Genomic DNA, 27,420 nt, shown 5'->3' with positions numbered 1-27,420 from the left:
GAGGATCTGCTAAGCACAACAGATCTCATACTGCTTAACATGGGTCAAATTACATATTTTAGCACCGCTACGGGTTTATCTACAGCCATATATCTCTCCTAATGCTCGCCTGCTCCTGTAGACATTCCTCAGTGGGCAGTGGATGATGGCCTTCATGGTAGTGACCATTTCCCTATCTGGATCTGTCTACCTAATGCAGCAGATCCCAAAAGAAAGCCACTGAGATTGTTGTTCATAAAGGCTAACTGGATGTTTTACAGGCAGTTAGCTGTCTTCGAGCAGTGTGACGGTATCCAGGACTGGGTGGATCACATTACGGTTGTGATTCACCATGCCGCCGATGTGTCCATCCCAAAGTCAGCAGAAATGCCTAGGAGGTGCCCTATCCCTTGGTTGTTTTGCAATCAGGTGCAGAGTCAGTCAATGCCCTACAGATTAGCATCTTGCAAACATTCGAAAGGTGCATGCACAGGTGAGGAGAATAATGTAGGAGAGTAAGCAGAGGTCTTTCTAGGGGTTCTTGAACTCCACCAATTGGTCCACATCTGCAAGTGAAGTGTGGGAAGCCATCAGGAGGATCTCAAGACAGAACTCTTGACTGCCAGTAGCAGCTGTAAGAATACAAGGGTCTCTCATAACATCGCCGAGGGACATAGCTCAGGCAGTGGCTGAATCATATAAATCCATTACGGCTGATTCTAGCCAGGATCCCACCTTCTGTCACTACTGGGAGACACATGGAGGAATACAACCAGCCTTTCTCTCCATGCATTATCAGTAGCTTGTGATACAGCCCCTGGAAATGTCCTAATAACTTACAGCATGTTGCATCGATCGTACAGACGATCGAAGGAGGTCCTCCTTCAGCTCTTCAATAAAATTTGCATGACGGGCAACTTTCCCAACTGTTGGAGAGAATCTATTTTAGTCACAATTTTAAAACCTGGGAAGGATTGGACAGACCGCAATAGTTACCATAGTATTAGCCTGACAAGCTGTGTGGGAAAGACACTGGAGCATATGGTCAATCGGTGCATAGTGTGGGTTCTCGAAACTAGGTCCCTACTCAGTCACGCCCAGTGTGGGTTCAGGAGACATCACTCTGTTCTCAATAACCTGTCCCTGCTCGAAGCAGCAAGTCAGCAAGCTTTCCTTCATAAGCAACACATTATTGGTGTTTTCTTCAATTTGGAAAAAGGACTATGATACTACTTGGCATAATATTTTGTCACATCTCCATAAGTGAGGATTCTATGGACATGTGCCAACCTTCATACGATCCTTTCTCTCAGACAGATACTTTAGATATAAGGTTTGGCCTGTCTGACCATTTTAAGCAGGAGAGTGGTGTTCCTCAAGGGAGTGTTTTAAGTGTCATGGCTTTCACCAATTCAATCAACAGTATTATGTCCGTTGTGTGACGTTGAGTACTATGTTCTTTGTTAGGGAATGACTTCTCCATCTTCCGTGCCTCCTCCAGCCTTGCCACAATTACTCAGCAATTGCAACTGATGATCCAGTTCGTTGGAAGAATGGTCTTGCACCACAGGTTTTAAATTCTCTTTGGGGAAAGCAGTTTGTGTTGATTTTAATCATTCCCGCCGCCTGTTTAACTTACCCATTTTACAACTGGGTGTCACCATTCTTGCTTTTAAGGGAAAGGTGAAGTATCTGTGTCTTACTTTTGATGGGAACTTAACATGGTTGCCACACCTTAAAGAACTGAAACTGAGATGTCTCAAGGCCTCTTAAACATCCTTTAATGTGTCAGTCATAGGTCTTGAGGAGCCAACAGGGCATGTCTGCTCGAACTTCATAAGGCCTTTGTGCAACCTCCAGCTTGAATACGGATGCCAGATTTATGGGTCAGCAAGGCCTTCATATCTTAAAATGCTGGATGCAATTTACCACGAGGGTATTAGGCTGTCAACAGCGGTCTATTGCAAGAGCCCTGTTGTTAGTTTGTGTGTGGAAGCTGTTGAGCCTCCTCTGTCTATTCGACGTCTTTTTATTTGTCCATTTCTACATCACCAGCATCCAGCTATGTTGTTCAGCCATCACTGGTACGGCTGTTTGCTCATCAGCCACAAGCAACATGGCCCTTTGGGATCTGTGCAACGGAGAGCCTTGAGTTATTACAGGTGGGGGGGGGCATTAAGGTCCAAAGCCAGAGGTGGAGTAGGGCTACTATCAAGAACCTGATTGCTCTTAGAATTGACTGCTTATAGGAAGCATTGTACCCCAGACTATATTTTTAAAATGGAGTTTAATGAGATTTTATGTCACCACCCATATTTTATTACTGTCTACACAGATGGCTCTAAGTAGAGAGATTTTTTCGGTTGTTCTGTCGTGTTATCTGACATTATCCTCAGGATAGGGCTCCCACAACAGTTTTCAGTTTATTACACAGAACTGTTTGCTATCTTGAGAGCAATAGAGCAGATGAGATAGCGTCATAACAAAAAATTTATCACCTGCTCCGATTCTGAAAGTGCCTGTCCCGCTATTGGATAAATGTACACAGTAGATCAGATGTTGCAACAGGTGCAGGATGCTCTCCTTCTCTTACAAAGGCAAAACAAGGAAATCATTCTTTGCTGGGTTCCAGGGCACAGAGGGATTCAGGGAAATGAACTCGCTGATGTGGCGGCCAAGGAGGTTTGCTCCCTTCCTCCTCCTCCTCCTCCTCCTCCTCCTCCTCCCTGTTCAGTCCCTTTGTGAGCTGTCACTTTATTTGTGACCAGGAAGGCCATATGTTGGTGGGAGTCTCAGTGGCTGGAAGTGAGGAATAATAAACTATGTTCCATAAAGACTTCAGTGTGATCATGGATTACCTCCTTCTGCTTGTGATGATGTGAAGTAGTGGCCCTTACTTGGCTTAGAGTGGGACATTGCCCATTGACACATGGATTCCTCTTACATCGTGAAGGAGCCCCTAGTATGTCAGAGATGCAGGACATCGCTGTCAGTACAACATATTTAAACTGAGTGTGATTTATATGATGAGCTGAGGGTTGAATGGGGTCTCCCACAGGATCTTCCCTCTATTTTAAGTAGAACGAGGCAAGTGTTTTTCATGTCTTAAGATTTTATGTGGTGTCTGGAATTCTTCCCAAAGTACTGGGTGTGAGATCTTAATGTGTCACAGAATGGCTGGATCACATATTATTTCTAAGTTGTAATTCGGCCATGGTTGTCTGTTCCTTTTTTAACCCTGTAACTGCTCTGGACGTGTTAATGCACGCGCATTTGTACCCGTCCCTGTGCGCTCTGAATGTGTTTACACGCGCCACCAGTCTACGAGTAGACATGTTCAGAGTACCAGGTGGAAGGACTGGTGGCATGCGTAACCACGTTCAGAGCAGTTAAAGGGTTAACAACTTTTACAGCTGAATGATTTTACTAAGTTATTTCACTGTGTCTCGTTGGGATTTTAAAGCGGGCTATTCTGAAGCTCACCTTCTTGGGGTTGCTTTACGATCTTGTAGTGGGATGAAACATAATTTTCTAGTTTATTGATCTTTCTCCATAGATTTTTCCAAGTTTCTTTGGTATATCATTAATGCAAGAGAGCTCACGACCTTGCTGTTTAGCACCGTCTGTCATAAATCACCACCACCATTCAAATTCCAGATTACCTATAATTAACCAAAATTTTGTTACCTGGCACCAAGGGGTGCTACTATAAATAGCAGGAGAGAACAACTGAAATGACACTTAGCCAGTGTTCTTGTTTGAGTATTGTGTGATTTTTACAATTACTGTGATAGATTATGAACATTCTAGAACTATGAAGAAAATGTCACAGCTTCTCTTAGTACCTATAGGGGTGTGTTACAAAGAATTGCCAGGAAGTTGTATCTGGCGTCAACAAAGCGTATATTATGGATAAATAAATTATCAGAATCATTAATTGACTAATTCTAGTGTTTTTTTCATTAACGCCAAAAGTGTAAACAGGTCCATACCTGAAGCGCCACAATTGATTTTATTTTGGAAGTTCAGTTCAGTGCCAGCAGACCTTGAGTGAAAGGACATGTTAAGGAATGAAGGTGTTCCAGCCTGCTGTGCCTACAGTCACACATTACTTTGCCACTTCAGAAATAATTCACAAAAGTTTGGAAATCCGATTTCTGATAAGTTTTTGTTTTAATAAGCAGCACACGTTTCATTGAAGTTTCTCCGTAGCAAATGTTTTGATTATGTATTTTCCTCTGTCTGCTTGAATGCAAATAATGTTTTTGCCTGGACAAATTGGACAAAAATCGTTATTGTATACACCAGGCTGTTATCTTGTGACATGGCCACTACTGTTACAGATGTGTACCGTAAGTAGCCGCAGCCCTGGCCGTATATTAGCACTACTGCAAGATATCACGCGTAAATAACAGACATTAACACAACTTACCATGCTTTTTCCGGCCATGTCTCATGCAGTCTCCACAGCATCGGGTGACGCCATCATTGCTGATGTGCAGTATGTAAATTGGAATAAACTGTGCTGCAGTTGCAGGCACTACGTTCATACATGAAATCATGTGCCCTATAAATGCCATGCTAGTATCCAGTATCCATCTGTTGGTGGGTAATTAGGCTGTCGCCCGACCAATCTGCTCTGCTGTACAGGAACATATCATTGGAGATGACTTTGCCAGCACTGTGAGCACCTGCCATTCAACACTCGCTGGCTTCTATCAGCTACCCTTGAATGCCACACTGTGCTGGACCTGCATCTCAGCTACCTTCAAGTTCAGTGCTATGCGGGACTTTTATCTCAACTGTCCGTGAGCCCAAGGCATCTTTGGAATATGTTTCTAATTGTCTGCAAGCACCCGGTCTGCCCACTGCTGAGTGTGGCTTTCATCAACCTTATCATTGAGAGAACTTTCTAGGCAATGTCAAGGATGGACTTTTCCGTGTTCAAGTAGTGTGGATATTTGTCCCCAGAAATCGTGTATTAAGTTACATTTTTTAGTTCATGAACAAACAGGTGTTATTGTTGTCGTCACATGTCACACCTCTGGGCCATAGTTTCAGAAAACCTATCTGAGGAGTTTTCCTTGTGGGTTAAGCAGTCATTTCTAAACAAGTTAAGTGCATACATTTTCGTATTGTATGAGACTTTTGGCCAAAAAGAGTAAAACATTGTATTTGTAAAAGACTCTTACCAGTGTAAGAGTAGTACTTCATGATGAATGTACATTGGAGCTTCTTCGCAGAAGCATAAACCAGCTGTTCTTCTTTTGAAGAGAATGCTTTTGAAGCTGCAAGGTTTTTATTAGTCTTCTGTCACCTTCATATCACAAATTCAACGCTGACACAGCTATAAAAACTTCCAAGTCACTTAATGCAGGGCGGTAACGTGTGTGGGATTATGAACACATTGTTTAGTATAATCCAGTGCAACAGTGACTCCATAAGGCACCAAAGCTTCACGCACGTTTTGTAAAAGAAATGGGAACAGTTATTTTATTGATCACGAAATTAACAAACAGTATTTAAATGTACTTATAAAAATCCCAAATTTAAGCTTAATATTTAACTGAAATGATGCTAAAATGATAGGAGATGTCTCTGATAAGCTTAAATTTCATATTTTCTGTGATGTTAATACGAGGGCTATCCACAAAGTACATTACGTTTTGGAATTAAAAATAAATAAAGTATTGGAATTTCTTTTTAATTATATACAGATGAAAGCCACACTTAAATACTACTTTTCTACATAGTTGCCATTTAAATTAAGGCACTTATCGTAGCGATGGACGAGCCTGGAAATTCCTTCTTCGTAAAATTCGCCCGCCTGCGCCTTCAACCTCTTGGTTACCTCTTTTGGGACAGAAAAGGTGTGATTTTTGTGGATTTCCTGGAAAGAGGCACTACAATAAACTCTCAAAGGTATTGCCAAACTCTGCACAACCTCAGAAGAGCAACACAAAACAAGCGCAGGGGAAAGTTGGGCTCAAAGATCTTGCTGATTCACGACAATGCCCGGGCCCACACGGCAAATGCCACTCGTGAAGTTCTTGAATCTTTTAAGTGGGAGTTGTTTCCTCATCCGCCGTACAGTCCCAACCTGGCACCGAGCTACTTCCACTTATTCCCAGCGTACAGTCCCGACCTGGCACCGAGCGACTTCCACTTATTCCCAGCAATGAAGAAGTGGTTGGCTATGCAGCGTTTTGATGACAACGCACAGCTTCAAGAAGAGGTAACCACGTGGTTGAAGGCGCAGGCGGCCGAATTTTACGATGAAGGAATTTCCAAGCTCGTCCATCGCTACGATAAGTGCCTTAATTTAAATGGCAACTATGCAGAAAAGTAGTATTTAAGTGTGGCTTTCATCTGTATATAATAAAAAAAAGTTTCCAATACTTTATTTATTTTTAATTCCAAAACGTAATGTACTTTGTGGATAGCCCTCGTAATTGTAAAATCGGCAGCATCAATTTTGGAGATCTGGTGTTAGATACATTTGCATAACCATATAAATTAGATATTGCTGACAATATAGCCTAGCCATGTTGCTAGGCAACACTGATGGCTACATGAAGTGTAGCACCTGTTTGGCAACATTGTGAGCCACTGTAGCTCACGAGTGTTTGCATCAATACGTTTATGTGCTAGAAGTGTTTACACAGGCCATACTATGGCCATGAAATGGATGATAGTTGGTGGAAGTGAGTATGAATCATGCAGTTGCATTCCACGAGGACAAAAAAATTAACAAGGAAAGGAGAAATCAGGGTTTTGGATGAATTCTTCTCTAAGTAAGTGAACTGCTTCTGAAACTCACGAATTGATGCTGGATAATGTACATTTTCTGGAATGGTGAAAGACAATTTGAAATATATCATTTAAATACAGTTTGTTTGGTGTTTGTATGTATGGAATTTATGACTTGTATAAATACTGACCCCTGGAATATTCAATCTTCATCTAAATAACTGCACTCTCATTCCAAGAGATCAATTCTGTTCCGGCTGCACATTGGTGTCAGTAGTAAACGTACTTTCAATTCTAATTATTGTTCTTCATTGTCAGCTCTGCCTTCAGAGTTGGACTTGAGTGCGGTTTCAAAGTGACATTGTTTGGTGCAGATACCAGGTATCTTCAAGACATCTACGTCATCATGGCTCTAATCAAACAATGCAAGAGCTGTCACCTATACGGACAGGAAGTGGAATACAAGCAGTACATCATCCCATGGTCTGTATGTTCAGGAGATCAATGGATGCTAAGCCAATAGTAAGTCAGTTGCACATCAAGTATCCACTGGTGTTTTTCAGAGATGCTGTTCAGGACCCAACAAAATGATTCATCAAATACAACAGGTGGTATGACAAGATATGCTTGGCAAATATGTACTTTTACTTGGACAGCTCAGCCCAACAGTGGTTCGAAAAGAACAAAGAGAAGCTCAATAAGTGGGACAAATTTCAGGCTGGATTAAAGAAAATATTAGGTGACAGTCAACAGCAAGTCATTTTAGCTGAAGAATGGTTGAAGAATAGGGCCCAAAGTCAAGGCAAAATGAAAGTTTTGGCCCTTGGCAACATTGCAAATCCGAATATGACAGAAGCCATCAAAGTCGGACATTTGATAGAAGGAGTCGCAGAAGATGTACCAAGCTCTTCTTGTAGACGATATTGCAGCAATAGAGTAATTGATCAGCTGGTGACAGTGCATTGAGTAATATGATAGACCAGAGTTATGGGATCTCCATAACCATGTAGCAACAGCTGTTACTATATCTTTATGTAGTAGGGATAACATTTTCATCTGTATTTACAGGTTTTAGTTTTATTTGCAATAGATTTCACTGTTAAATTTTGCCATCTTCATAGTGATTGCTTTACGATACCAGATAGAGGGTACAGAAAATTGATATCTTCTATGCTGAACCTTCTTTCTTGCTTAAGGTGGGAGTGGCAGTAGCACATACAAAATGGTGGAGTCACACTATAAGAAGGAAATAAAGTTCATCACAGCAGACATAATTTTTTTCAGCACCTGTGAGGAAGTGGAATTTTGCAAGATGTATGTTTACGGAATCTATGTTGATTTTTATAAAAGTTTTTGTTTTCCAAAAACATCACAAAGCACAAGCATGAAACATGTTCCTTAAGTTTACAACAGATTGACATCATTGATATATGCCTGCAGTTATGTGTGTCTGTCCTGTGATCCTTTTTGAAAACCAGAATGGCCTGCTTATTTTTTCTTATTTGCATAATCTCTGTAGAACCTCATAGAAATCTCATCCAGTCCAGTTGCCTTTCCACTGTTGGGCAGTTTTAGTTGATTTTATATTCTGTGATTGTTTACTTCAGTATATGTGATTTCGGAATTTGTGCGACAATTGAATTTAGGAACTGTATCACAATCTTCCACAGCGAAATGATTTTGGAAGAATGCTGTATTTCAGTCATCTGTTGTCATCTGTTTTGGCAAATATGTGGTCACTGAACGAATAGTGACTGACTTAACATAAGACAAAATCTTCTTGGGAGTTTGACAGATCATTTGGCAAAATTTTTAATTTTGGATTTGTTGAATGCTCCTCGCATTACTCTTCTTATGCACAGTTATGCTTCATTCACATTACTTACGCTGTGTTGTGACTTTGATTAAATTGGGGTATGAGGCAGTCTTTGCTCTCTCAGCAACTCTTTAATATGGCTATTGAACCACGGTGAGTCTTTTCCATTTCTCACAACCTTGCAAGGTACATATTTGCCTAAAGCATATTGTTCAATATTTCTTAGTTTTATCCGTTAGTGCTCAATATCTCTGTCGTCAGGGATGAATATTTGATTTTGTGTAAACTTTCAGAACAGCCTCATACAGATCTACTTCTCCGCCATCAGTATTAATTGCGTGATTCTCCCTTTCTATAGCTGGCTATTTGGTGTCTCCACTCGTTACAGTAGCATGATAACATTCTCGTGACAGTCTCAAGTTGTGTCTGAAGCATTCTGCCACTATAACTCATGACACAGACGGCCAGTAAATGCATCCAGTTAACATATTTGCCCCACTTTTAATACTTAATTTTATCCAAATTATTTCACATTTGGAATCTGTAGTAACCTCAGTAGATGCTATAGATTTTGTTAAGGAAATAAATGCACTACCATGACTGGTGCCTAATCTATCCTTGTGATGTATATTCCTACCCAAATTTAGGATTTTGCTGTTGTTCACTTCTATTTTCAGAAGCTAGACTAATTGTGGGATATTTCCATAAATGTTCCTGCAGTTTGCTAATAACACATTAACATTTTCTCTTTTCAATCTGCAAGGCTATAATTCCTTTTCTGTGAGTAATGTGACGGATCTGTCTTTTGACTTCTTCATTTTCGTTAGGTTATTCCCATATTTTGCAAAAAAGTTGTCTGCATTAGAATTTGTAGTGCCATAACTCCTTTGGGTCAGGAATAATGGATTGTCGAACTTAGTACAAATTACAGAGTAAGCTGAAGCTTCATAGAAGTTCATGCAAGTTATTAGGTACATTTGGTACACATTTCAACAGAACTGAAGATAATTGAGCTGGAACCCCTAGATCAGTTGGTGTGCAGTGGCCATTACATTAATCTTTGCTCATAGGTTTTTACTATTTTAGTGTAATTTTTTGTTACTGCAGTGGATTAGTCTACAGACCGGTCCAGGATATATCAAATTAAAAGAAGCTGTGGTAATGTTAGGAATGTGATCCAGGGAAGGTGCCATATACAGTGCATAAGTTATTTGAGTACCTGCAGATCTAAAACAGGAAAAAACAATGAAATATGTAGCTGCTCTCAAACTGTTACTGCTATTGTATGCCCATGACAGTTTGCCCTTGCAAAAGTTTAAATAGCCATCAGTTAAGCAGATTTAAATACTGCTTAAGGATGGATGCTTTCTTCATAAAATTCATTCAGTCATATGGATCGGCTCCTTAAACATAAGCTCCCTCCGATGATAAAAAATGGCTCTAAGGAAATTTCTTTAATCTTTTCCCTTGAAATGTGAGCTCTGCCCATCTTCTTCTGGAAATATGAAAGCTTAAATCAGATTTATTGTACTTACTAAGAAACTTTATTTTTGTTGAACGTTTCTTCCTTGTGGTTTACATGGCAAAACAAAATTCGTTTGATCCCCTTATGTTTTATCAACAGCACTCTTTTCACGAGATATTTCAAAAAAGTTCAAATAAATTGGAAACCCTAAGCCCATTACATGATATTTAAACTGGAGAAACATAAATCTGTTTCTGAACTGTAATGTTCCTGCATTTGATTGAGTGTGCACTTTTGATTGTTAGATTTTTGTTCTGTAATATCACATAATGTGCTTTTATGAAATACGGTGATGGCATATTTACCATGCTTCAGTGAATAAGATACTACACCATTTAAGACTGAAGACAAACCTATTTTCTCATATGGATGACCGTATGCCACTGAATTGCATGGTGTCTGTTGCTCAGTGAGCTCACATTTCATTTCCTTGATTTTTTTTATAATGCAGTTCTTCAGAAAATCAATATGCAACACCAGCTCCTCCTGTTTCAGATCAATGTAAACGGTATTGTAATTCTTGATGTTGTGTTCACAGTATGTATGTATGTATGTATGTATGAATGAATAACACTCTTCATAAGACTTTTTCGTTGTACCTACATGGTTAGATTGTATAGAGTCATCGAAAGAACTCAACGGATCACTCATGGGAGGCAGATATGTCATCACAGCACTTGTCAATCCTGTGAACACTTCACCTATTACACAATTTTCGTAGATGATACTGTGTGTTGAACAAGCATTGTCAATAATAATGACATTAATTAAGACACAGAATATTCAGATCATTGATTCCTGAAGAAATTGTGTCTAATAAAGAACTAGTGAAGGGTTTCCTACTCCTTTTTAAGGGAACTGGCACAGGGAGAGAATCTGCACAATAAAACTCAGTTTCGGTGTGGGCAATAGCTGGCTATGACTGTTGATGTTTTATCTCCCTGCAAAAATAAATAAATAAATAACTAAATAAATGATGTTACATAGTTCCTTAGTCATAGTTGGAAGTGCACAGGCAGTTTAGGGTAACAGTAACTCTGTATTTTCATTATGGAAGCAGAGGCATACATTATGGCCTTTACGTGTTCTGAACAAGATCTGATCTGCTTTGATTCATAAAACATCCTATGACTTTCCCATTTAAAAACTTTTATATACCTTATTCACATGAAGGTATGAAAGTTACTTTTATTTATGTACTCAGCTGTTTACACTGTCTTTGTAGACTTGCAGGTGTTTTTGACAGAGCAAAGTTGGTTTATATAGTCTGTAAAGCAACTCTCACACATTCAGTATTATTAACGTAATGATATTGTGTCAATATATTAAGTGAAAGAGAATGGCACAATATCACTGTGCAATATTTATGTCTGACATGCATCAGTTAGAACTCTGCCTACAAAAGAATATGTCTGCAATTGATGATGTGGAATTTGTATGGATTATGACAGAGTTGCTTGCCCTGCAAAACACAAGCAGAATTTGTGCAGTATGGAAGCAAGTCTGAGAACCAATTTTTGAGTATTTCAGTGGATCAGGGACTCTTACTTCACTGCATAGTTTGGTAAGCCACAACTACTACTAATTACAATTAAACAAGTGAACTGTATAATTTATCATGTACATGTTTTCCACATATTTCTCTACTGTAACTACTGCTACAATAAAGATAAAACAATAATAGTGATGGAAATCTACATGATCTTAATATGAACTTTGACAAATATTGCACGAAAAACAAACATGTATGCTCACTAGACAGCCGACAAGATTTTGTTTGTCAGTTATGAGAACAGCTGCAAGAAAAATAAACATTTCACTGTACTGTCATGATGCCATGTTTTCAATTTCCGTTGCTGTTGAGAACAATGAGGCACCTGGGATTTTCTGATCAAACCAAGAACTTCATTTCTTTAAAGTAACACATAGTGCTTTCATTTAAATCTTCCAGCTCACATGCTGATTTTTATTATTTACTTTTTCTTTTCTTTGGAGAAATTCATATGGAATTGAATTTCTCTTGGTCTCACCAGGAACTGATATGTATTGAACAATACCTCTCTCACACGGTACAATATATTGCATATTATATTGAATGAGTGTCAATAGTTTTAGAACTGTAGCGTCTTCTTCAATATTGTGGAGATAGAAAATACCTCTTCAGTTGTAAAGCTTTTTTATTTTCCAATGCTTAGACCACAGCCGGTTACGGGCTATTATGTGCCCATCATCAGATGTGATACTCAAAATAACAAGAAATCGAAGCTAATAATAATTTTTATTTGCACTAGTACACGTGAGGGAACAAAAAAGAAATGCCATATAACACTTTTAGCCAAAAGCAGTGGGGTTAGGTGCTGTGAAATATAAATCAGTGCCAAAGCGATACCAGGCAGTACAGCGAACAACTGTTTAGGTAAAGAAGTATGGAATGAGCATCAGGACACTGAAGTTTTGTTTTGCAGCCCCAAGTGCCACGCTGGAGAGAATAGGACGCAGTGTGCCACCAGTGAGTGCAGAGCGTGGAGCAGTTTACTCAGAGGAGTAGGAGGTAAACCGATAAACCAGATTGCTGAAAGTACTGCCATCTGTTGATGGGACGAATAACATGAGACCAACTAACTTGGCAGTTCACAATTTGACTTAGTGATTTACATGAAAAACGAGAAAATATTAAAGAGAAAGTTGCATGGAAAGCATTAAGACTATGTTATGGATGGTAACTGGGTCTGAACAGAACTGTCATAAAACTCCTAACTGGAAACCAGCAACTTAAAGCTTACACACAAACCGTAAAACACAATGAATCTTTTTCTTCTTCATGAGTGGCATGCAGATTTTAGTTTAGTATTGACACATATGGTGACATGGAATATCATGCCATAATCATGAACTAAAAGAACTTAAAAGTGTCACTCCTATTAACAAAAACATCTTGGTGCTAAGCAAAAATAGTCCCACTGTCAAAAACCTGTATACTATTTAGTAGCTAACAGTAACAGGAATAAAGGGACACATTGAAACTAGGAGCAATACAGCAAGGTAATAACACTGCTAACTAAAAGCCAGCAGTTCAACAAGGCTTGCATAAGATAAAGATGTGAGAGCTAAATAAATTTTACATTATGGATGACAGGCAAATTTTAATTTTTTAGGATGCAGATGATGCACAATAATATGCCATAGTCAGATTAAAAAGTAAAAATATTCAAACTTCTATTAAAAAAGAACATTTTACAGCTATGCAGGATAGAAACTGGCTGGACCTTGAAGTCTTCACTATGGAAAATACGCAAATGTATTTCACTATTTTCCATAGTGAAGACTAGAAGTTTGCATATTTTCAATTTTTTAGTCTATGACTATGGTGTGTTACTGTGCATAATTAACTGTGTCATTAAATTTAAATTTGCTTGTTATTCACGATGCAGAATTTAATTGTTTCATGTCTTATCTTACGTAAGCCTAGTTGAGTCGCTAGCTGTTACGTAAGTTTTGTTACCTTGCTGTATTGCTCCTATTTTCAGTGTTTTCCTTTATTGCTGTTACTGCTAACTATTAAAAAGTGAGGACTTAAAGATTGAGCTACCGTCCATTTTGCTTAGCAGCAAGTTGTTTTTTAATAGGAGTAACACATGTATATGTTCTTTTAGCTTGTGAGTGTGGCCCATTATTCCATGTGTCCCAACTAAATTAAAATTTGTGTGCCACTCATGAAAAAGAAAAAAAATGTATTGTGTTTTATGGTTTATGCACAAATGATGATGATCATGTAATAGCCTGAAACTGGTCGTGGTCTAAGGATTGGGAAAAAAAGAAAAAAAAAAAACCTTTTCAACTTGTGCAGTATTTTCAATCTCTTCTATAATGTTGAATTGCGGATGTTCCTCCGGCAGGATTGCTTTCTCAGTATATTGTGCAAACTATCAATACTGATCTCAGCTCAGAATTTGCAATACATATTGTGCAATAAATATTGAGTGTGTGAGCCTGTATCATGGGCAACTACAGAAATGTATCGAGTGGGTAAGGTTCTAAGCTTAATGTTGTTACATAACAGACTTGGTGAATGTGTGTTTCTAGCTTAAGTACTGAGACTGACTGGGTGTATACAGAACTTCTCATTTCTAATGATTATGTTATTAACTAGTGAAAATAATCAATTTTTGAAAATGTGAGTGGATAGATAACTAATTCACAAGTTGGTGGCAAGAGAAAACACATTATGAAAGTAGTGAAAATTTGCAAGCTTTTGGAGTGAGTGACTCCTCCTCCTCCTCCTCCTCCTCCTCCTCCTCCTCCTGGCAGAAGGGTTGAAGGGGGAGGAAGAGGGATGAAGGAAGAGGACTGATGAGGTTTAGAAAATGGGGAGGGTTACGGAAAAGTTGCTCAGAACGCTGGGTTAGGAAAGACTTGCCAGGCAGGATAAGGAAAGACTTGCTTAAGCTATTTATTATGTTCAAACTTACCATCTGAGAAAGTCACGAAGAAAGGCCGAAGCACAAGCCGAACCCTTCTAAATTGTTTGAGATGTGACTAAGACTAGTTTAACAAAGCCATAAGACTTGGCTATTTGAAACAACATGGCTGTTCTTCCCAACTCCAAATACAAAACAATTCAATCAAGAGTGTAATAGGGCATGTTGTATTTGTTCTTAATAATTTATTTTTCTTATGTATTTTCTCCGTTGCATCAAGCTCAAATTTCAGCTAAAAAAAATTATTAACAGTGGATGGTTGCTCATGAAACTGTCAAAAACACAGTTGCACAACAATGATAACCCAGAGAGAATGTTAACTGTGGGGTGATAGATTTGTTTTACTACGGCAAAAAAGCCTTTCCCAATTGTTCAGTATTTTAAAGTTTATCAGTAACGATGTTAAAAATGTTTGTTTTGTTGTTTTCATTTTTTAATAGTGAATATTTATTTTCTTTAGGAGACTACAGAACCTTAGTTGGACATAGCATTCCATACAGAGAACTGGGTTATTCATCTTTGGAACAGTTTCTAAAGACTGTTGAAGATATGCGAATTTTCACTGGTTCAAATGGTGAATTGATGTTTGATACCATCCCTAAAGAAAACACTGCTCATTTGGCTGCTTTGGTAGCTAAGCAGAAGTCTGCACCCAAAAAACTGAAATTTCCATTGAAGAATGTAAGTACTGTTGGTTTGCTATGGCATATTGATAATTTTTTTTCCAAATTATGGGAGTAAAACTTCCCCAATCCTTTACAAATCGCAGCAGTGGTGCTACATGTGATTATTTAAAAAAGTTCAAGAACAGATGTTAAAGATCAACAGGTACAAGAGGAAATTTCATAATTTCTTCTTCTTTGATTGCTTTAGGAGGAAGATATGAGTGCAGTTAGGAATGTATTGGTTGAAAGAAATCCACAGAATTTTGTACTGGGATGGAAACAGCTTATCAACATGGTGGTGTATTTACTGAAGCTTCTGGGCTAGACTTTATATTATTATTTGGGAAATAGATCCTTATTTTTATGTATGTATGGTGATTAGTCTGAACGTTGGGCACATTACATAAAACTAATGTGACAAACACAGTAGCATGAGTATGCTTAGTGTACATTGTGTCATGTAATACTTTCATATTCCATCCCTTTATAGATTGCAGTTTCATTTATATGATAGTTATTAAATACACACATCAAAAAAGTTTTGCGTCACCCCAGTACTCAGAAGTCCTGAAGATAGGTGTTGACTGTGGATGTTGTATCACAGACACAGTCCCTTTGACTGTTCAGAGACGTCACTAAACCCGCCCAAAGATAAAAACATCGATACTTGAGCAGTGCCTTGTAGATGGGGGGAGTCCGACAGCCGATCAGTTCCAGTCATTCCGCCAGGACGTAGGTACATGGCTCATGTGGTCTGTAGTTCAGCAATGCCTAGATGGTCAATACCGCCATTTGATCATGTCCGCATTGTTACTTTGTGCCAGGAAGGGCTATCAACAAGGGAAGTGTCCAGGTGTCTGGGAGTGAACCAAAGCGATGTTGTTCGGACATGGAGGAGATACAGAGAGACAGGAACTGTCGATGACATGCCTGGCTCAGGCCGCCCAAGGGGTACTACTGCAGTAGATGACCGCTACCTACAGGTTATGGCTTGGAGGAACCTTAACAGCAACACCACCTTGTTGAATAATGCTTTTCGTGCAACCACAGCGCATCGTGTTACAACCCAAACTGTGCCCAATAGGCTGCATGATGCGCAACTTCACTCCCGATGTCTGTGGCGAGGTCCATCTTTGCAACCACGACACCATGCAGCGCAGTACAGTTGGGCACAACAACATGCCGAATGGAACGCTCAGGATTGCCATCACGTTCTCTTCACCAATGAGTGTTGCATATGCTTTCAACCAAACAATCGTCGGAGAGGTGTTTGGTGACAGCCTGATCAGGCTGAACCCCTTGGACACATTGTCCAGCGAGTGTAGCAAGGTGGAAGTTCCCTGATATTTTGGGGTGGCATTATGTGGGGCCGACAGATGCTGCTGGTTGTCATGGTAGGTGCCGTAATGGCTGTACAGTATGTGAATGCCATCCTCTGACTGACAGTGCAACCATATCGGCAGCATATTGGCGAGGCATTCATCTCCATGAACGACAATTCGTGCTCCCAACGTGCACATATTGTGAATGACTTCCTTCAGGATAATGACATCGCTTGACTAGAATGGCCAGCATGTTCTCCAGACGTGAACCTTATTGAACATGCCTGGGATATGCCACAGTGAATACGGGCATGCATAAATGCAAAATGTGCTACTGGGTATTAGAGGTACTGGTGTGTACAGCAACCTAGACCACTGCCTCTGAAGGTCTCGCTGTATGGTGGTGCAACATGCAATGTGTGGTTTTCATGAGCAATAAAAAGGGCAGAAATAATGTTTATGTTGATCTATATTCCAATTTTTTGTTACAGGTTCCCGGAACTCTTGGAACCGAGGTGATGCAAAACTTTTTTTGATGTCTGTACCTGTGGATGTATCTATGAACATTTTACAGTACACCTCATTCGAAGTAGTCAGTCTTCGTGGAATTGAAAATGCAATCTTTGAGGAACGTATCTATATAATGTTTGAAATAAGTCTTACTGTAACTATGGGTCTACTATACTTAAGAACTGAGTTTAGATAGAACAGAGAAAAGGGGATTCATCAGGAAAGTTATGGACTTGTCATCAAAGTGTCAGGTATATTGTGCATTTTCATTTGCTTGTATCTCTTTCAGTTAATTGAGGTGAGTTTGGGTTTCCACATGACAAATGTGAGCAGTTGTAATTAACCCACACCTGTTGCCACTCTTGGGCCACTTTTGTTAATATTTTGATAGTTGTTATGTAGACACTTGGATCCACTTGTAGATATTATCATCATTATGCAGCTTACATTCATACCAGACTAAACAGTTAGTGTTTATTTGTGTTGATGTGTATTTATTGTTTGTTCACAATGTTCTGGAAGGGGTGGGGGAGGGGTGGTAGAGGGATGGTTTTGGGAATGATGATGATGATGATGATGATGATGATGATGATGATGATGATGATGATGATGTGTACTTCCTGCATTGATCTTTTGATAGAGAGAAGAATTTCAACTTACTTTTGCCTGTGTCCTTTTTTGAACCGAGTGTGCAACAATGTGCTTACTGCTTTGGCAGAACAGTGAACACACACACACACACACACACACACACAGACAGACAGACAGACAGACAGAGAGAGAGAGAGTGTGTATTGTTAGATCACCATTGTTGGCAGTGGTCGAACACAGAACACTCTTGGCCTGAATTGACTGACTTTTACAGGCTCCCGCTGATACGTAACTAGGGACCCCTCATTCAGGGCATTGTGAACATACTATACTTTATTACCCATATCAAACCAAATATTTATTGTTAATGGTGGAATTGTATTTTGAGTTGTCTGTCTTTATAGGCTGCGCCAAGCAGATCACGGAATTTTCCGCCAGGAAACAAGTGGAATTCAAAAAAACCTGAATCGAAGCCTTCCTCTAGAAGACAGCCAATTACTGTCTCACTCAGTGGAAAAGGAGCTCAGTCAAATAATCAGTCAAACTCAATGGTAATTAAATATTGTTGAACAGTTGAATAAGATTTTATAATATTAGCTATGTCTCTTTTATATTTACTTTGTTTATGTGCTTTGAAATAGCATTTTCTTTAGTTGACTATGACAAAGCAATAAAAATTTGTGATGGTATTAAAAACATTGACTTTCAAGGCAGCAACACATTCTCACAGAAATATGAAGGTTGCCAAATTCTTTGGCATTTGGAATACTGATTATTACTTTAAGAATAGGCATTAAAGTTACCCCTGACTCTCCATCTAGGAAAAACTGCAGGATACGGCAGTTGAAAGCAGTGAGTCACAAGTAAGATGAAAACTGAAGTTTGAGAAGGTGAAAATGGCAGAGAAGAAGATAGAAAGGTTAGTTTTAAGTTTCCTGCTGTCATTAGGATGGGTCAACAGTGTAATCGGGTAAGAGTAGGGATGAGATTAACTGTGACGATGTTAAAAGAACTTTCCTAGTAATGAAGGAATGTCATGTGGCTAGGGCCTCCTGTCTGGTATATTTATGTGAAGCAATAAGAGGGAAGCACTTTAATAACAACCTAATCCATAGAAACTGTTTAAACCCTACTTCTGAGTGGACTGCAGTGACATGATAGAGAAGGGGAAGAGAAATGCAAAATGTGCTACTGGGTATTAGAGGTACTTTTAGATGACATGTATACAACAGGAATGAAGCAACAAATAATGATTAGATAAATTAGATAAATATGGAAAAGAAACCTCAGAAGAGATGAAATATTAATATGTAAGAGATTTGAATCGGTTGGAGTTGGAGGAGCAGTGACTATGAGCAAGGAATGAAAACATAGATTTTATAGTTTATGCAACATTAAGGATAGATGTGATTGAAAGCAACGGGTTATCTTTATAAGAGCCCATATCTTGCAGAGATTATGATTTTGTGAGGCTGCTTTTGGAAATGTGGAAAGAAGAGTGAATAGAATTCATCTCATTTCTGGGCATTGTGAAAGTACATGGTAGTTTGGGTGTAGGTGATTGATGCATTCCATTTTAGGATACATGGAAATACAGTGACACAAGAAAAATGAAAGTTGATAGATCTGTTTCTACATCTGAGAGATTATGTCTATTCAGATTTTGCAATAGTGACATAAGAGAATTTCAAGTAACAACTCTAGTATGATGCAAATCAGGTTTGCTTTAAATACAGGCTGTAATGATTGTGAGCATTAGTTACCTGTGAGTTTGGATGTGGTGAATTGATGTTAGCCAAGAATACCTTGGAGGCAACAAAGACAGCATTATCAATACCTCAATGAATTTCAGTGAGGTTGTGTAATAGAACTACAGGAAGCTGGATGTCCCCTCTGTGTTGTTTCAGGAAGACTTGGCAGGAATTAGCCACTGTACATGATTACTGGCAATAATTGTCACACTGGACTCGCATTCGGGAGGACGACGGTTCAATCCCGCGTCCGGCCATCCTGATTTAGGTTTTCCGTGATTTCCCTAAATCGCTTCAGGCAAATACCGGGATGGTTCCTTTCAAAGGGCACGGCCGACTTCCTTCCCTAATCCGATGAGACCGATGACCTCGCTGTCTGGTCTCCTTCCCCAAAAACAACCAACAACAACAATAATTGTCATGGGAATGTACAGTTGCCACGTGACACTATTATGAGGGAAGACCATCACATGTGGTATATAGCTCTGGTGCATTGTTACATCTCCAGCAGCAATTTGAGCAGCAATTGTCACCACTGTGCCACAGTGAACAGTTACAAATTGGTTACTTCAAGGGCAGCTCTGGGCCAGACGCCTGTAGTGTGCATTCCTCTGACCCCCTACTGCCGCCATTTGCCACTCCAGTGGTGTCAAGCGAGAGCTCATTGGAGGGTAGGGTGAAGGTCTGTTGTGTTTTTTGATGAAAGTTGGTTCTGCCTTGGGGCCAGTGATTGTCATGTGTTCATCAAAAGGCCAGTTGAGAACCTGCAAACAACTTGTCTGTGTGCTAGACACAACGGGCCGCCTCTGGAGTTATAGTCTGGGGTGAGATTTCTCATGACAGCAGGAGCACTCTTGTAGTTATCTCACATATGCTGACTGCAAATGTGTACAGTGATCTGGTGATTCGACCTGTTTTGCTACCATTCATGAACAGCATTTCCAGAGCGTTTTTTTCCAACAAAATAACACTCGCCCACATACTGCTGTTGTAACTCTGTGTTCTCTACAGAGTGTCAGTACGTTGTCTTGGCCTGCTCAATCGCCAGATCTGTCTCCAATTGAGCACATATGGGACATCATCATCTGACAACAACTCCATCGTCATCCACAACCAGCATTAACCACCCCTGTATAGACCGACCAAGTGCAGCAAGTATCGGACTCCATCACACAAATTGACAACTGGCAACTGTACAACATGATACATGCATGTTTGCATGCTTGTATTCAACATTCTGGAGGTTACACCAGTTATTGATGTACCAGCATTTAATGTTTTCAGTGGCTTATCTTGCACGTACAGTAACCTCTAAATTTGAAATGTATTCTCAAATTTCATTACTGTACATTATTATGAGAAGGAAAGTTGCTACTCACCATAAAGCAGAGATGCTGAGTCACAGATAGGCAGAACAAAAAGACTCGCAATTAAAGCTTTCGGCAATTGGCCTTTGTCAACACACACACACACACACACACACACACACACACACACACACACACACACACACACGGCAGTGTGATTTCAGTTGCCTGAGACTGCAGTCGTTTCTGTGTGTGTGTGTGTGTGTGTGTGTGTGTGTGTGTGTGCGTGCGTGCGTGCGCGTGTGCGTGCGCGTGCGCGTGTGCGTGCGCGTGCATGTGTGTATTGTCGACAAAGGCCAATGGCCAAAAGCTTTAATTGTGAAAGTCTTCTTGTTGTGCCTATCTGCGACTCAGCATCTCTGCTATATGGTGAGATGGTGAGTAGCAACTTTCCTTCTCATAATATTGTTACAGTCCAGCCTGAATTTTCCATTGTTTGATTACATTAATTGTATTTTGGTGTTGTGACTTTTTTCCTGTCACTGTGTGTTGCATGACTGCAAAATGAGATGCAGAATACTGTTGTGCTGTCCGAAATACAGTGATTTGTTGTATTTGAAATTTTTCTTCACTTACAAACATTGCAAAGGTGACATGAGGAAAACGATTTTTGAACTATGTTGCAAGAAGTGAAGGCAGAGTTGATATGACTGTATTCAGTAAATGTATGCTTAAAAGTTTCATTTGCCATAGATTGATGCAGAATGTGTTCCTTCTGTTCTTGCCCCCTCCCCTCCCCTCCCCTCCCCTCCCCCCCTCCTTTTAAATGGACACAGCACATTTTCTTCATTGTCATTGACCTATCCCGCTATGTGTTCATTCTCTAATGATGTAATTATTGATGGGACTGTAAACCTTATTATTCCAGCACTGTAGTCTGGTTGTGTTAGTCAACTAGCTTCAAGGAAGGACATTGTCCAAAAGCACAGTTTCAATTTCAATATTGTTAATGTACCTGTCAAATTCTTAACACCTTCACTATACATCGAGTAGTTACTTTTACATCTTCAAACAGTAAAGTTGGCGATGTTTGCAAATGTAAACAGATATCTCCAATATGTTACATATAAGATTATTTTGAATTATGTTTTTTTTTCTTTTTCCCTGAGAGCAATACTTTGGCCTAATTGAAGCTTCTCATGAGATGACATGAGTAAACAGGTTTGCCTGTGTATTGGTTCTAAAACAAACCTAGTGCAAACACAGGGAAGCTGTTAGAGGAAACAGTGGAAATTGATTATAATGTTTAATTTTATAATTGTGTGAATAAAACTTTGGTAAATTGAATTCCACATTATTTGGCACATTTCTCCACACACACACACACACACACACACACACACACACACACACACACAACTGTTCATTGGTCTCAGTAGCTTCTCATCTCATCCTATATTATGACAACTGAGTGAGGTAGTGGTTGGTGCAGTGTGTAAGACTTTAAACTTGCGTTTTGAAACAGTGGGGTTCATATCCCCTTCTGCTTTAGATTTGCTGCGATTTCCTGAAAGACGTTAAGGTGATTACTGGGACAGTTTCACTGAAAATAACACACCCAGTGTCCATCCCAGTCCTTGTTTGATTTGAGTTTATGCTGTCTTGAATGACTTCATTGTTAACATTACTTAAAATCTAAGTATTCTTTATTAATAATGGACTGAATCCCTGTTGTCAGTTGTGAGACAAACCAGTAAATAATGCAAAAGAAGTGGCCTTGAAGGAATGGGAGAATTTTTAAGTCATAATAAAATGGCTATTTATATTTATTATGTCATGACAGTATTATCAATATCTTACTTAATGCTAGTTGATATTAACATAATACATTGAATAGTTCTTGAACTTATATGTCCAACAAGTATTGTAATTGGTTTCCATATGCGACATGTATGTTCTCGGTGACAACTTTTTGTTTTCTAGTGCAGTTGAATATGTAACAAATAGTGCAGCTACTGTTGTCTCACAGCTGATTTATTCAAGTGAAATTAAGCTTAAAGTGCCTAGTAGATTTAAAAAAAGAATATTTTTAAATGTCATGTGCTAGAATTGAAAAAGGATCTGTGGATGGTGTAGTACAGTTCTTGGTTTGTAATTACAAAGGACTCTGTTTAATTTTGGAATATTGAGCACCATTCCTTTCTCTGCATGTTTCAGGATTACTCTGTTAGGATGTGATGTAAAAACAGTTATCAGTGTACTGTTTGTTTCTTTTTTCTGAAAAAATAATAGTTTCAACATGTGAAGAATATAATATTTGTCACCTGCTTTGTAGGTCCGAACGGTTCAGTCATCTTGGACACCAGGCCGACCAGACAACTATGAAAAACCACCACGGTTTTCAAGAGGGGGTGCTATACCTTCACCACAACCAACAGATGCACACATTCCATCACTATTTGATAGAGCACCACCATTGTACCTAGAATCGCATTACAGTTTGCCTACAACTGTTGATCGTGTAAGGAATTCAGTTTAGTATAGAGAGTGGTACTTCACCATATTTTAGTCATTACAGACTGTTATGTGACATTTGTCATTTCAGGTTTTGTCTTACTAGAATGTTTTACAAAATGTGAATTAAAATGCGGCACCTTAGGATATGTCACTACAAAGCAACAGGGCAAGGAGTGCTGCAAAGGTGGGGAAGTGATCAAAGAGATAAACAGTGTGACTAGGGAATATTGGATAAAAGCAGACGGTATGAGAGGTGGTTGGAAAAGTCAGCTCTGGTGAAGTATGTAGTTGAGGCATGTTGATAGTTAGTTTGAGTGAGGAAAACATGAGAGTGGTTATTAATATAGGTACTGAGTGATCTGGGTTTAGAGCAGGTGTGCTTACTGCAGATGGCTAGGCTATAGGGAAGGAAACACTTTTGCATCTGTGTCTGTACCCAGTAAATCACAGTGAAGTGCATGACAGATGGTAACTTTTTTAACATTGATTTCTACTACATCTACATCTACATACATACTCCGCAATCCACCATACGGTGCGTGGCAGAGGGTACCTTGTACCACAATTAGCATCTTCCCTCCCTGTTCCACTCCCAAACAGAACGAGGGAAAAATGACTGCCTATATGCCTCTGTACGAGCCCTAATCTCTATTATCTTATCTTTGTGGTCTTTCCGCGATATGTAAGTTGGCAGCAGTAAAATTGTACTGCAGTCAGCCTCAAATGCTGCTTCTCTAAATTTCCTCAGTAGCGATTCACGAAAAGAATACCTCCTTTCCTCTAGAGACTCCCACCCGAGTTCCTGAAGCATTTCCGTAACACTCGCGTGATGATCAAACCTACCAGTAACAAATCTAGCACCCCGCCTCTGAATTGCTTCTGTGTCCTCCCTCAATCCGACCTGATAGGGATCCCAAACGCTCGAGCAGTACTCAAGAATAGGTCATATTAGTGTTTTATAAGGGGTCTCCTTTACAGATGAACCACATCTTCCTAAATTTCTACCAATGAACCGAAGACGACTATCCGCCTTCCCCACAACTGCCATTACATGCTTGTCCCACCTCATATCGCTCTGCAATGTTACGCCCAAATATTTAATCGACGTGACTGTGTCAAGCACTACACTACTAATGGAGTATTCAAACATTTCAGGATTCTTTTTCCTATTCATCTGCATTAATTTACATTTACCTATATTTAGAGTTAGCTGCCATTCTTTACACCATTCACAAATCCTATCCAAGTCATCTTGTATCCTCCTACAGTCACTCAACGACGACACCTTCCCGTACACCACAGCATCATCAGTGAACAGCCGCACATCGCTATCCACCCTATCCAAAAGATCATTTATGTAGATAGAAAACAATAGCGGACCTACCACACTTCTCTGGGGCACTCCAGATGATACCCTCACCTCCGATGAACACTCGCCATCGAGGACAACGTACTGGGTTCTATTACTTAAGAAGTCTTCGAGCTACTCACATACCTGGGAACCAATCCTATATGCTCGTACCTTAGTTAGGAGTCTGCAGTGGGGCACCGAGTCAAACGCTTTCCGGAAGTCAAGGAATATGGTATCCGTCTGATACCCTTCATCCATGGTTCGCAAGATATCATGTGAAAAAAGGGCGAGTTGCGTTTTGCAGGAGCGATGCTTTCTAAAGCCGTGCTGATGCGTGGAGGTTGTTTTTGTAGAGATTTTGTTGATTACTGGCTGGACTGATGTGAACAGAGGTGTGGATATTAACTTCATTGAGATGAATGGAGGTGGTTTTGGATTTGGGGAAGGACCAGGTGAATTTTACCAGGGAAAAGAATTTATGTTATAGTAGAAAGAATAGTAATTCATCTTCACTGTGAGTGCAGACCACAAAGCAAGGGTGCAAAGCTTTTTGAGAGGTGAGGAATGCCTGCATCATGTGGTCCATGGAAAAGCCTTCATAGAATGGGCCCAAACTACTTCCTATAGCCATGTGCTTGATATGTTTTTAAGTATGTCTCTTATATGTAGAGAGATCAGGCAAATAGTAATGACAGGCAACTTAACTGTAGAATGTGTAGAAATACTGTGCTGCATAAGGCACGGCACTGCTAGTATACTGTTCTTGCATTTCTGTGCTAGTCAGAACTTGGTCCATTTGTCATGTTTCTTCCAAGAACAGCACAGACCTCCAGATACAAAGGTTAATGATTTGACATTCAAGTAATAGAAAAACTGAATAAAAATTCCAAGTACTGCTAACAGACTCATTTAAAAATATTTACTTCCTTGGGAAGAATAGACAAATACAGGTGGGGGAAGATTGGAAGGGAAGGGCAGGTCACTCAGTCCCCAGGTTAAGAGGTACTAATGCAGTCTGAGGACACTTCCCCCTTCATCTTTGTCTCCCTGTTTCCTCCCAGGAGGTTATTTCTGCTCCTTTAACCACACAGAGGAAGGAATTAACAGATTCAAAATCTGGGTGTAATTTTTTTTCTATTTTTAAATATGTCTGTTGTTAATACCTGCAATTTCACCTCCATAAGGTAAGTAGTGAACAGCCATTCTGTGTTGTTGTAATTTTGCAGTTTGCTTAAATAAATTTCTTTGACATGAAGAATGAAAAAATGCTATTAGAAGTGAATTTAGATAACTTGGTGATAACATTGTACTGTTGTGAACAGATCTTGAGAAAGATAAGGCCACACATTCAAGTCTGCATATACTGTCAATGGCTGAAAATTGGAGAGGCACTAGTGACACATCAGAGAAGGAAAAATTAACTTGAAAGACATACGTTAAATACATAGAAAATAATGGGGAGAGGGAAGTAGGATGTGCAGTAGAGAGAGAGAGAGAGAGAGAGAGAGAGATAATGTTGCTAAAGTGACACCTTATAGACATTTCCAAATTATCAATTTTGGATGAAGTTGCCAATTGTATGAGAACATCTGTCACGCATACTTGTTGTCTGTTGTCATACCTCTTGAAGGTTGAATCAAATATGCCTCATCAACAGTTTCTTTCTGTAAGTTCATTTCTTGCTCATGAACTCTGTTCCATATGCTTTCAACATCACATACATTCTATTTATAACAGAAAATTGTGCTTTGTGATATTCTATTATGACTCAAGACTTGACACTCACTGTAGTTGATTGACCACAGTAAGAATATCTGTTTTGATGCCACATGGTGCTTCTTAAAATGGTATTCAATTTTAATGTACATATATTTTGTTACATGTGTAGATGTCAGTCCAAATGGATAGATAAAAAAAATCTACTCACCAAGCGGTGGCAGGGGAACACACACACACACACACACACACACACACACACACACACACACACACACACACACACAATTTGAGTTTGATGGTAATGTACCAGAGGAGCCGCGAAGAGATTTGTTTATAGAACAACACGTACCTAATAATATAGACTATGAATGTTGACTTGCTGAGTCAGTATTCTGTACAAGTTCAGTGAAAGGGTTGTTTGTTCTTCTGGTAGTCACTAGTTATTATTTATGCAGACACTGACACAATTGATGTGAAGCTGAAACTTATGCTGATGACAGAGGTTACCCAATCATTATTTGTCAGTTTAGTTTTCAACTTCAGAGTATCTGAATCTGAAGTACTTAAATTCTTTGAAGATTTCTATTTCGATCTACTTGCTGTGTGGTGCAAATGAAATGCTCTGAGGATTATTATTTATGATTGGCGGCTCAGCATGAATCTAGATTTAAGAACAGTTTAATAATAGGATTTTTCATCTTTTTTTCTTTGTGCAGTACTGTAAAATATTACCACAGTCAGTTGTATTATTGATAAATAAAAAGCAGACCCATATACACAGAAAACTGAAATTAACAACAAAATAAATTGATAAACATACCTGCAGGAGCTAGTTACCCTGACACTTTCTGTTACCAAATAAATTGTTGTAATATTTACACTGTATATTCTACACAATATTGAATATCCATTAATTCACCATCATTATGAAACTGCACAGCAACAAAGGATTTGTGTGAAAGGACAAGGTGGTGAAATTCCAACCTGTCCCCCTTCCACACACACACACACACACACACACACACACACACACAGCACTTACAAAATTAAGGACTGAATGGAAACTAAAGCAAATAAAATAACACTAATTCTGGTGCACATTTAAATGCTTGACAGTATAAAGCAGGTTTTAAAAAAAT

General features: G+C 39.3%; 1 protein-coding gene across 3 annotated transcripts in view; it reads left to right on the top strand.

The window, feature by feature from the left end:
* The window catches only part of LOC126263227 (tudor domain-containing protein 7A-like), a 212,706-nt gene that overhangs the window by 16,457 nt on the left and 168,829 nt on the right, over positions 1-27,420 (top strand). For all 3 annotated transcript variants that reach the window (XM_049960324.1, XM_049960313.1, XM_049960320.1), the window contains exons 3-5: positions 15,009-15,229; positions 18,041-18,187; positions 23,030-23,215. In XM_049960324.1, the coding sequence (XP_049816281.1) occupies positions 15,009-15,229; positions 18,041-18,187; positions 23,030-23,215 (554 nt within the window). The remainder of the gene's footprint in view (positions 1-15,008; positions 15,230-18,040; positions 18,188-23,029; positions 23,216-27,420) is intronic.

This window comes from Schistocerca nitens, chromosome 1 (genome assembly GCF_023898315.1).
Source record: "Schistocerca nitens isolate TAMUIC-IGC-003100 chromosome 1, iqSchNite1.1, whole genome shotgun sequence".
Lineage (NCBI taxonomy): Eukaryota > Metazoa > Arthropoda > Insecta > Orthoptera > Acrididae > Schistocerca > Schistocerca nitens.
This window is presented reverse-complemented; position numbering and strand designations above follow the sequence as displayed.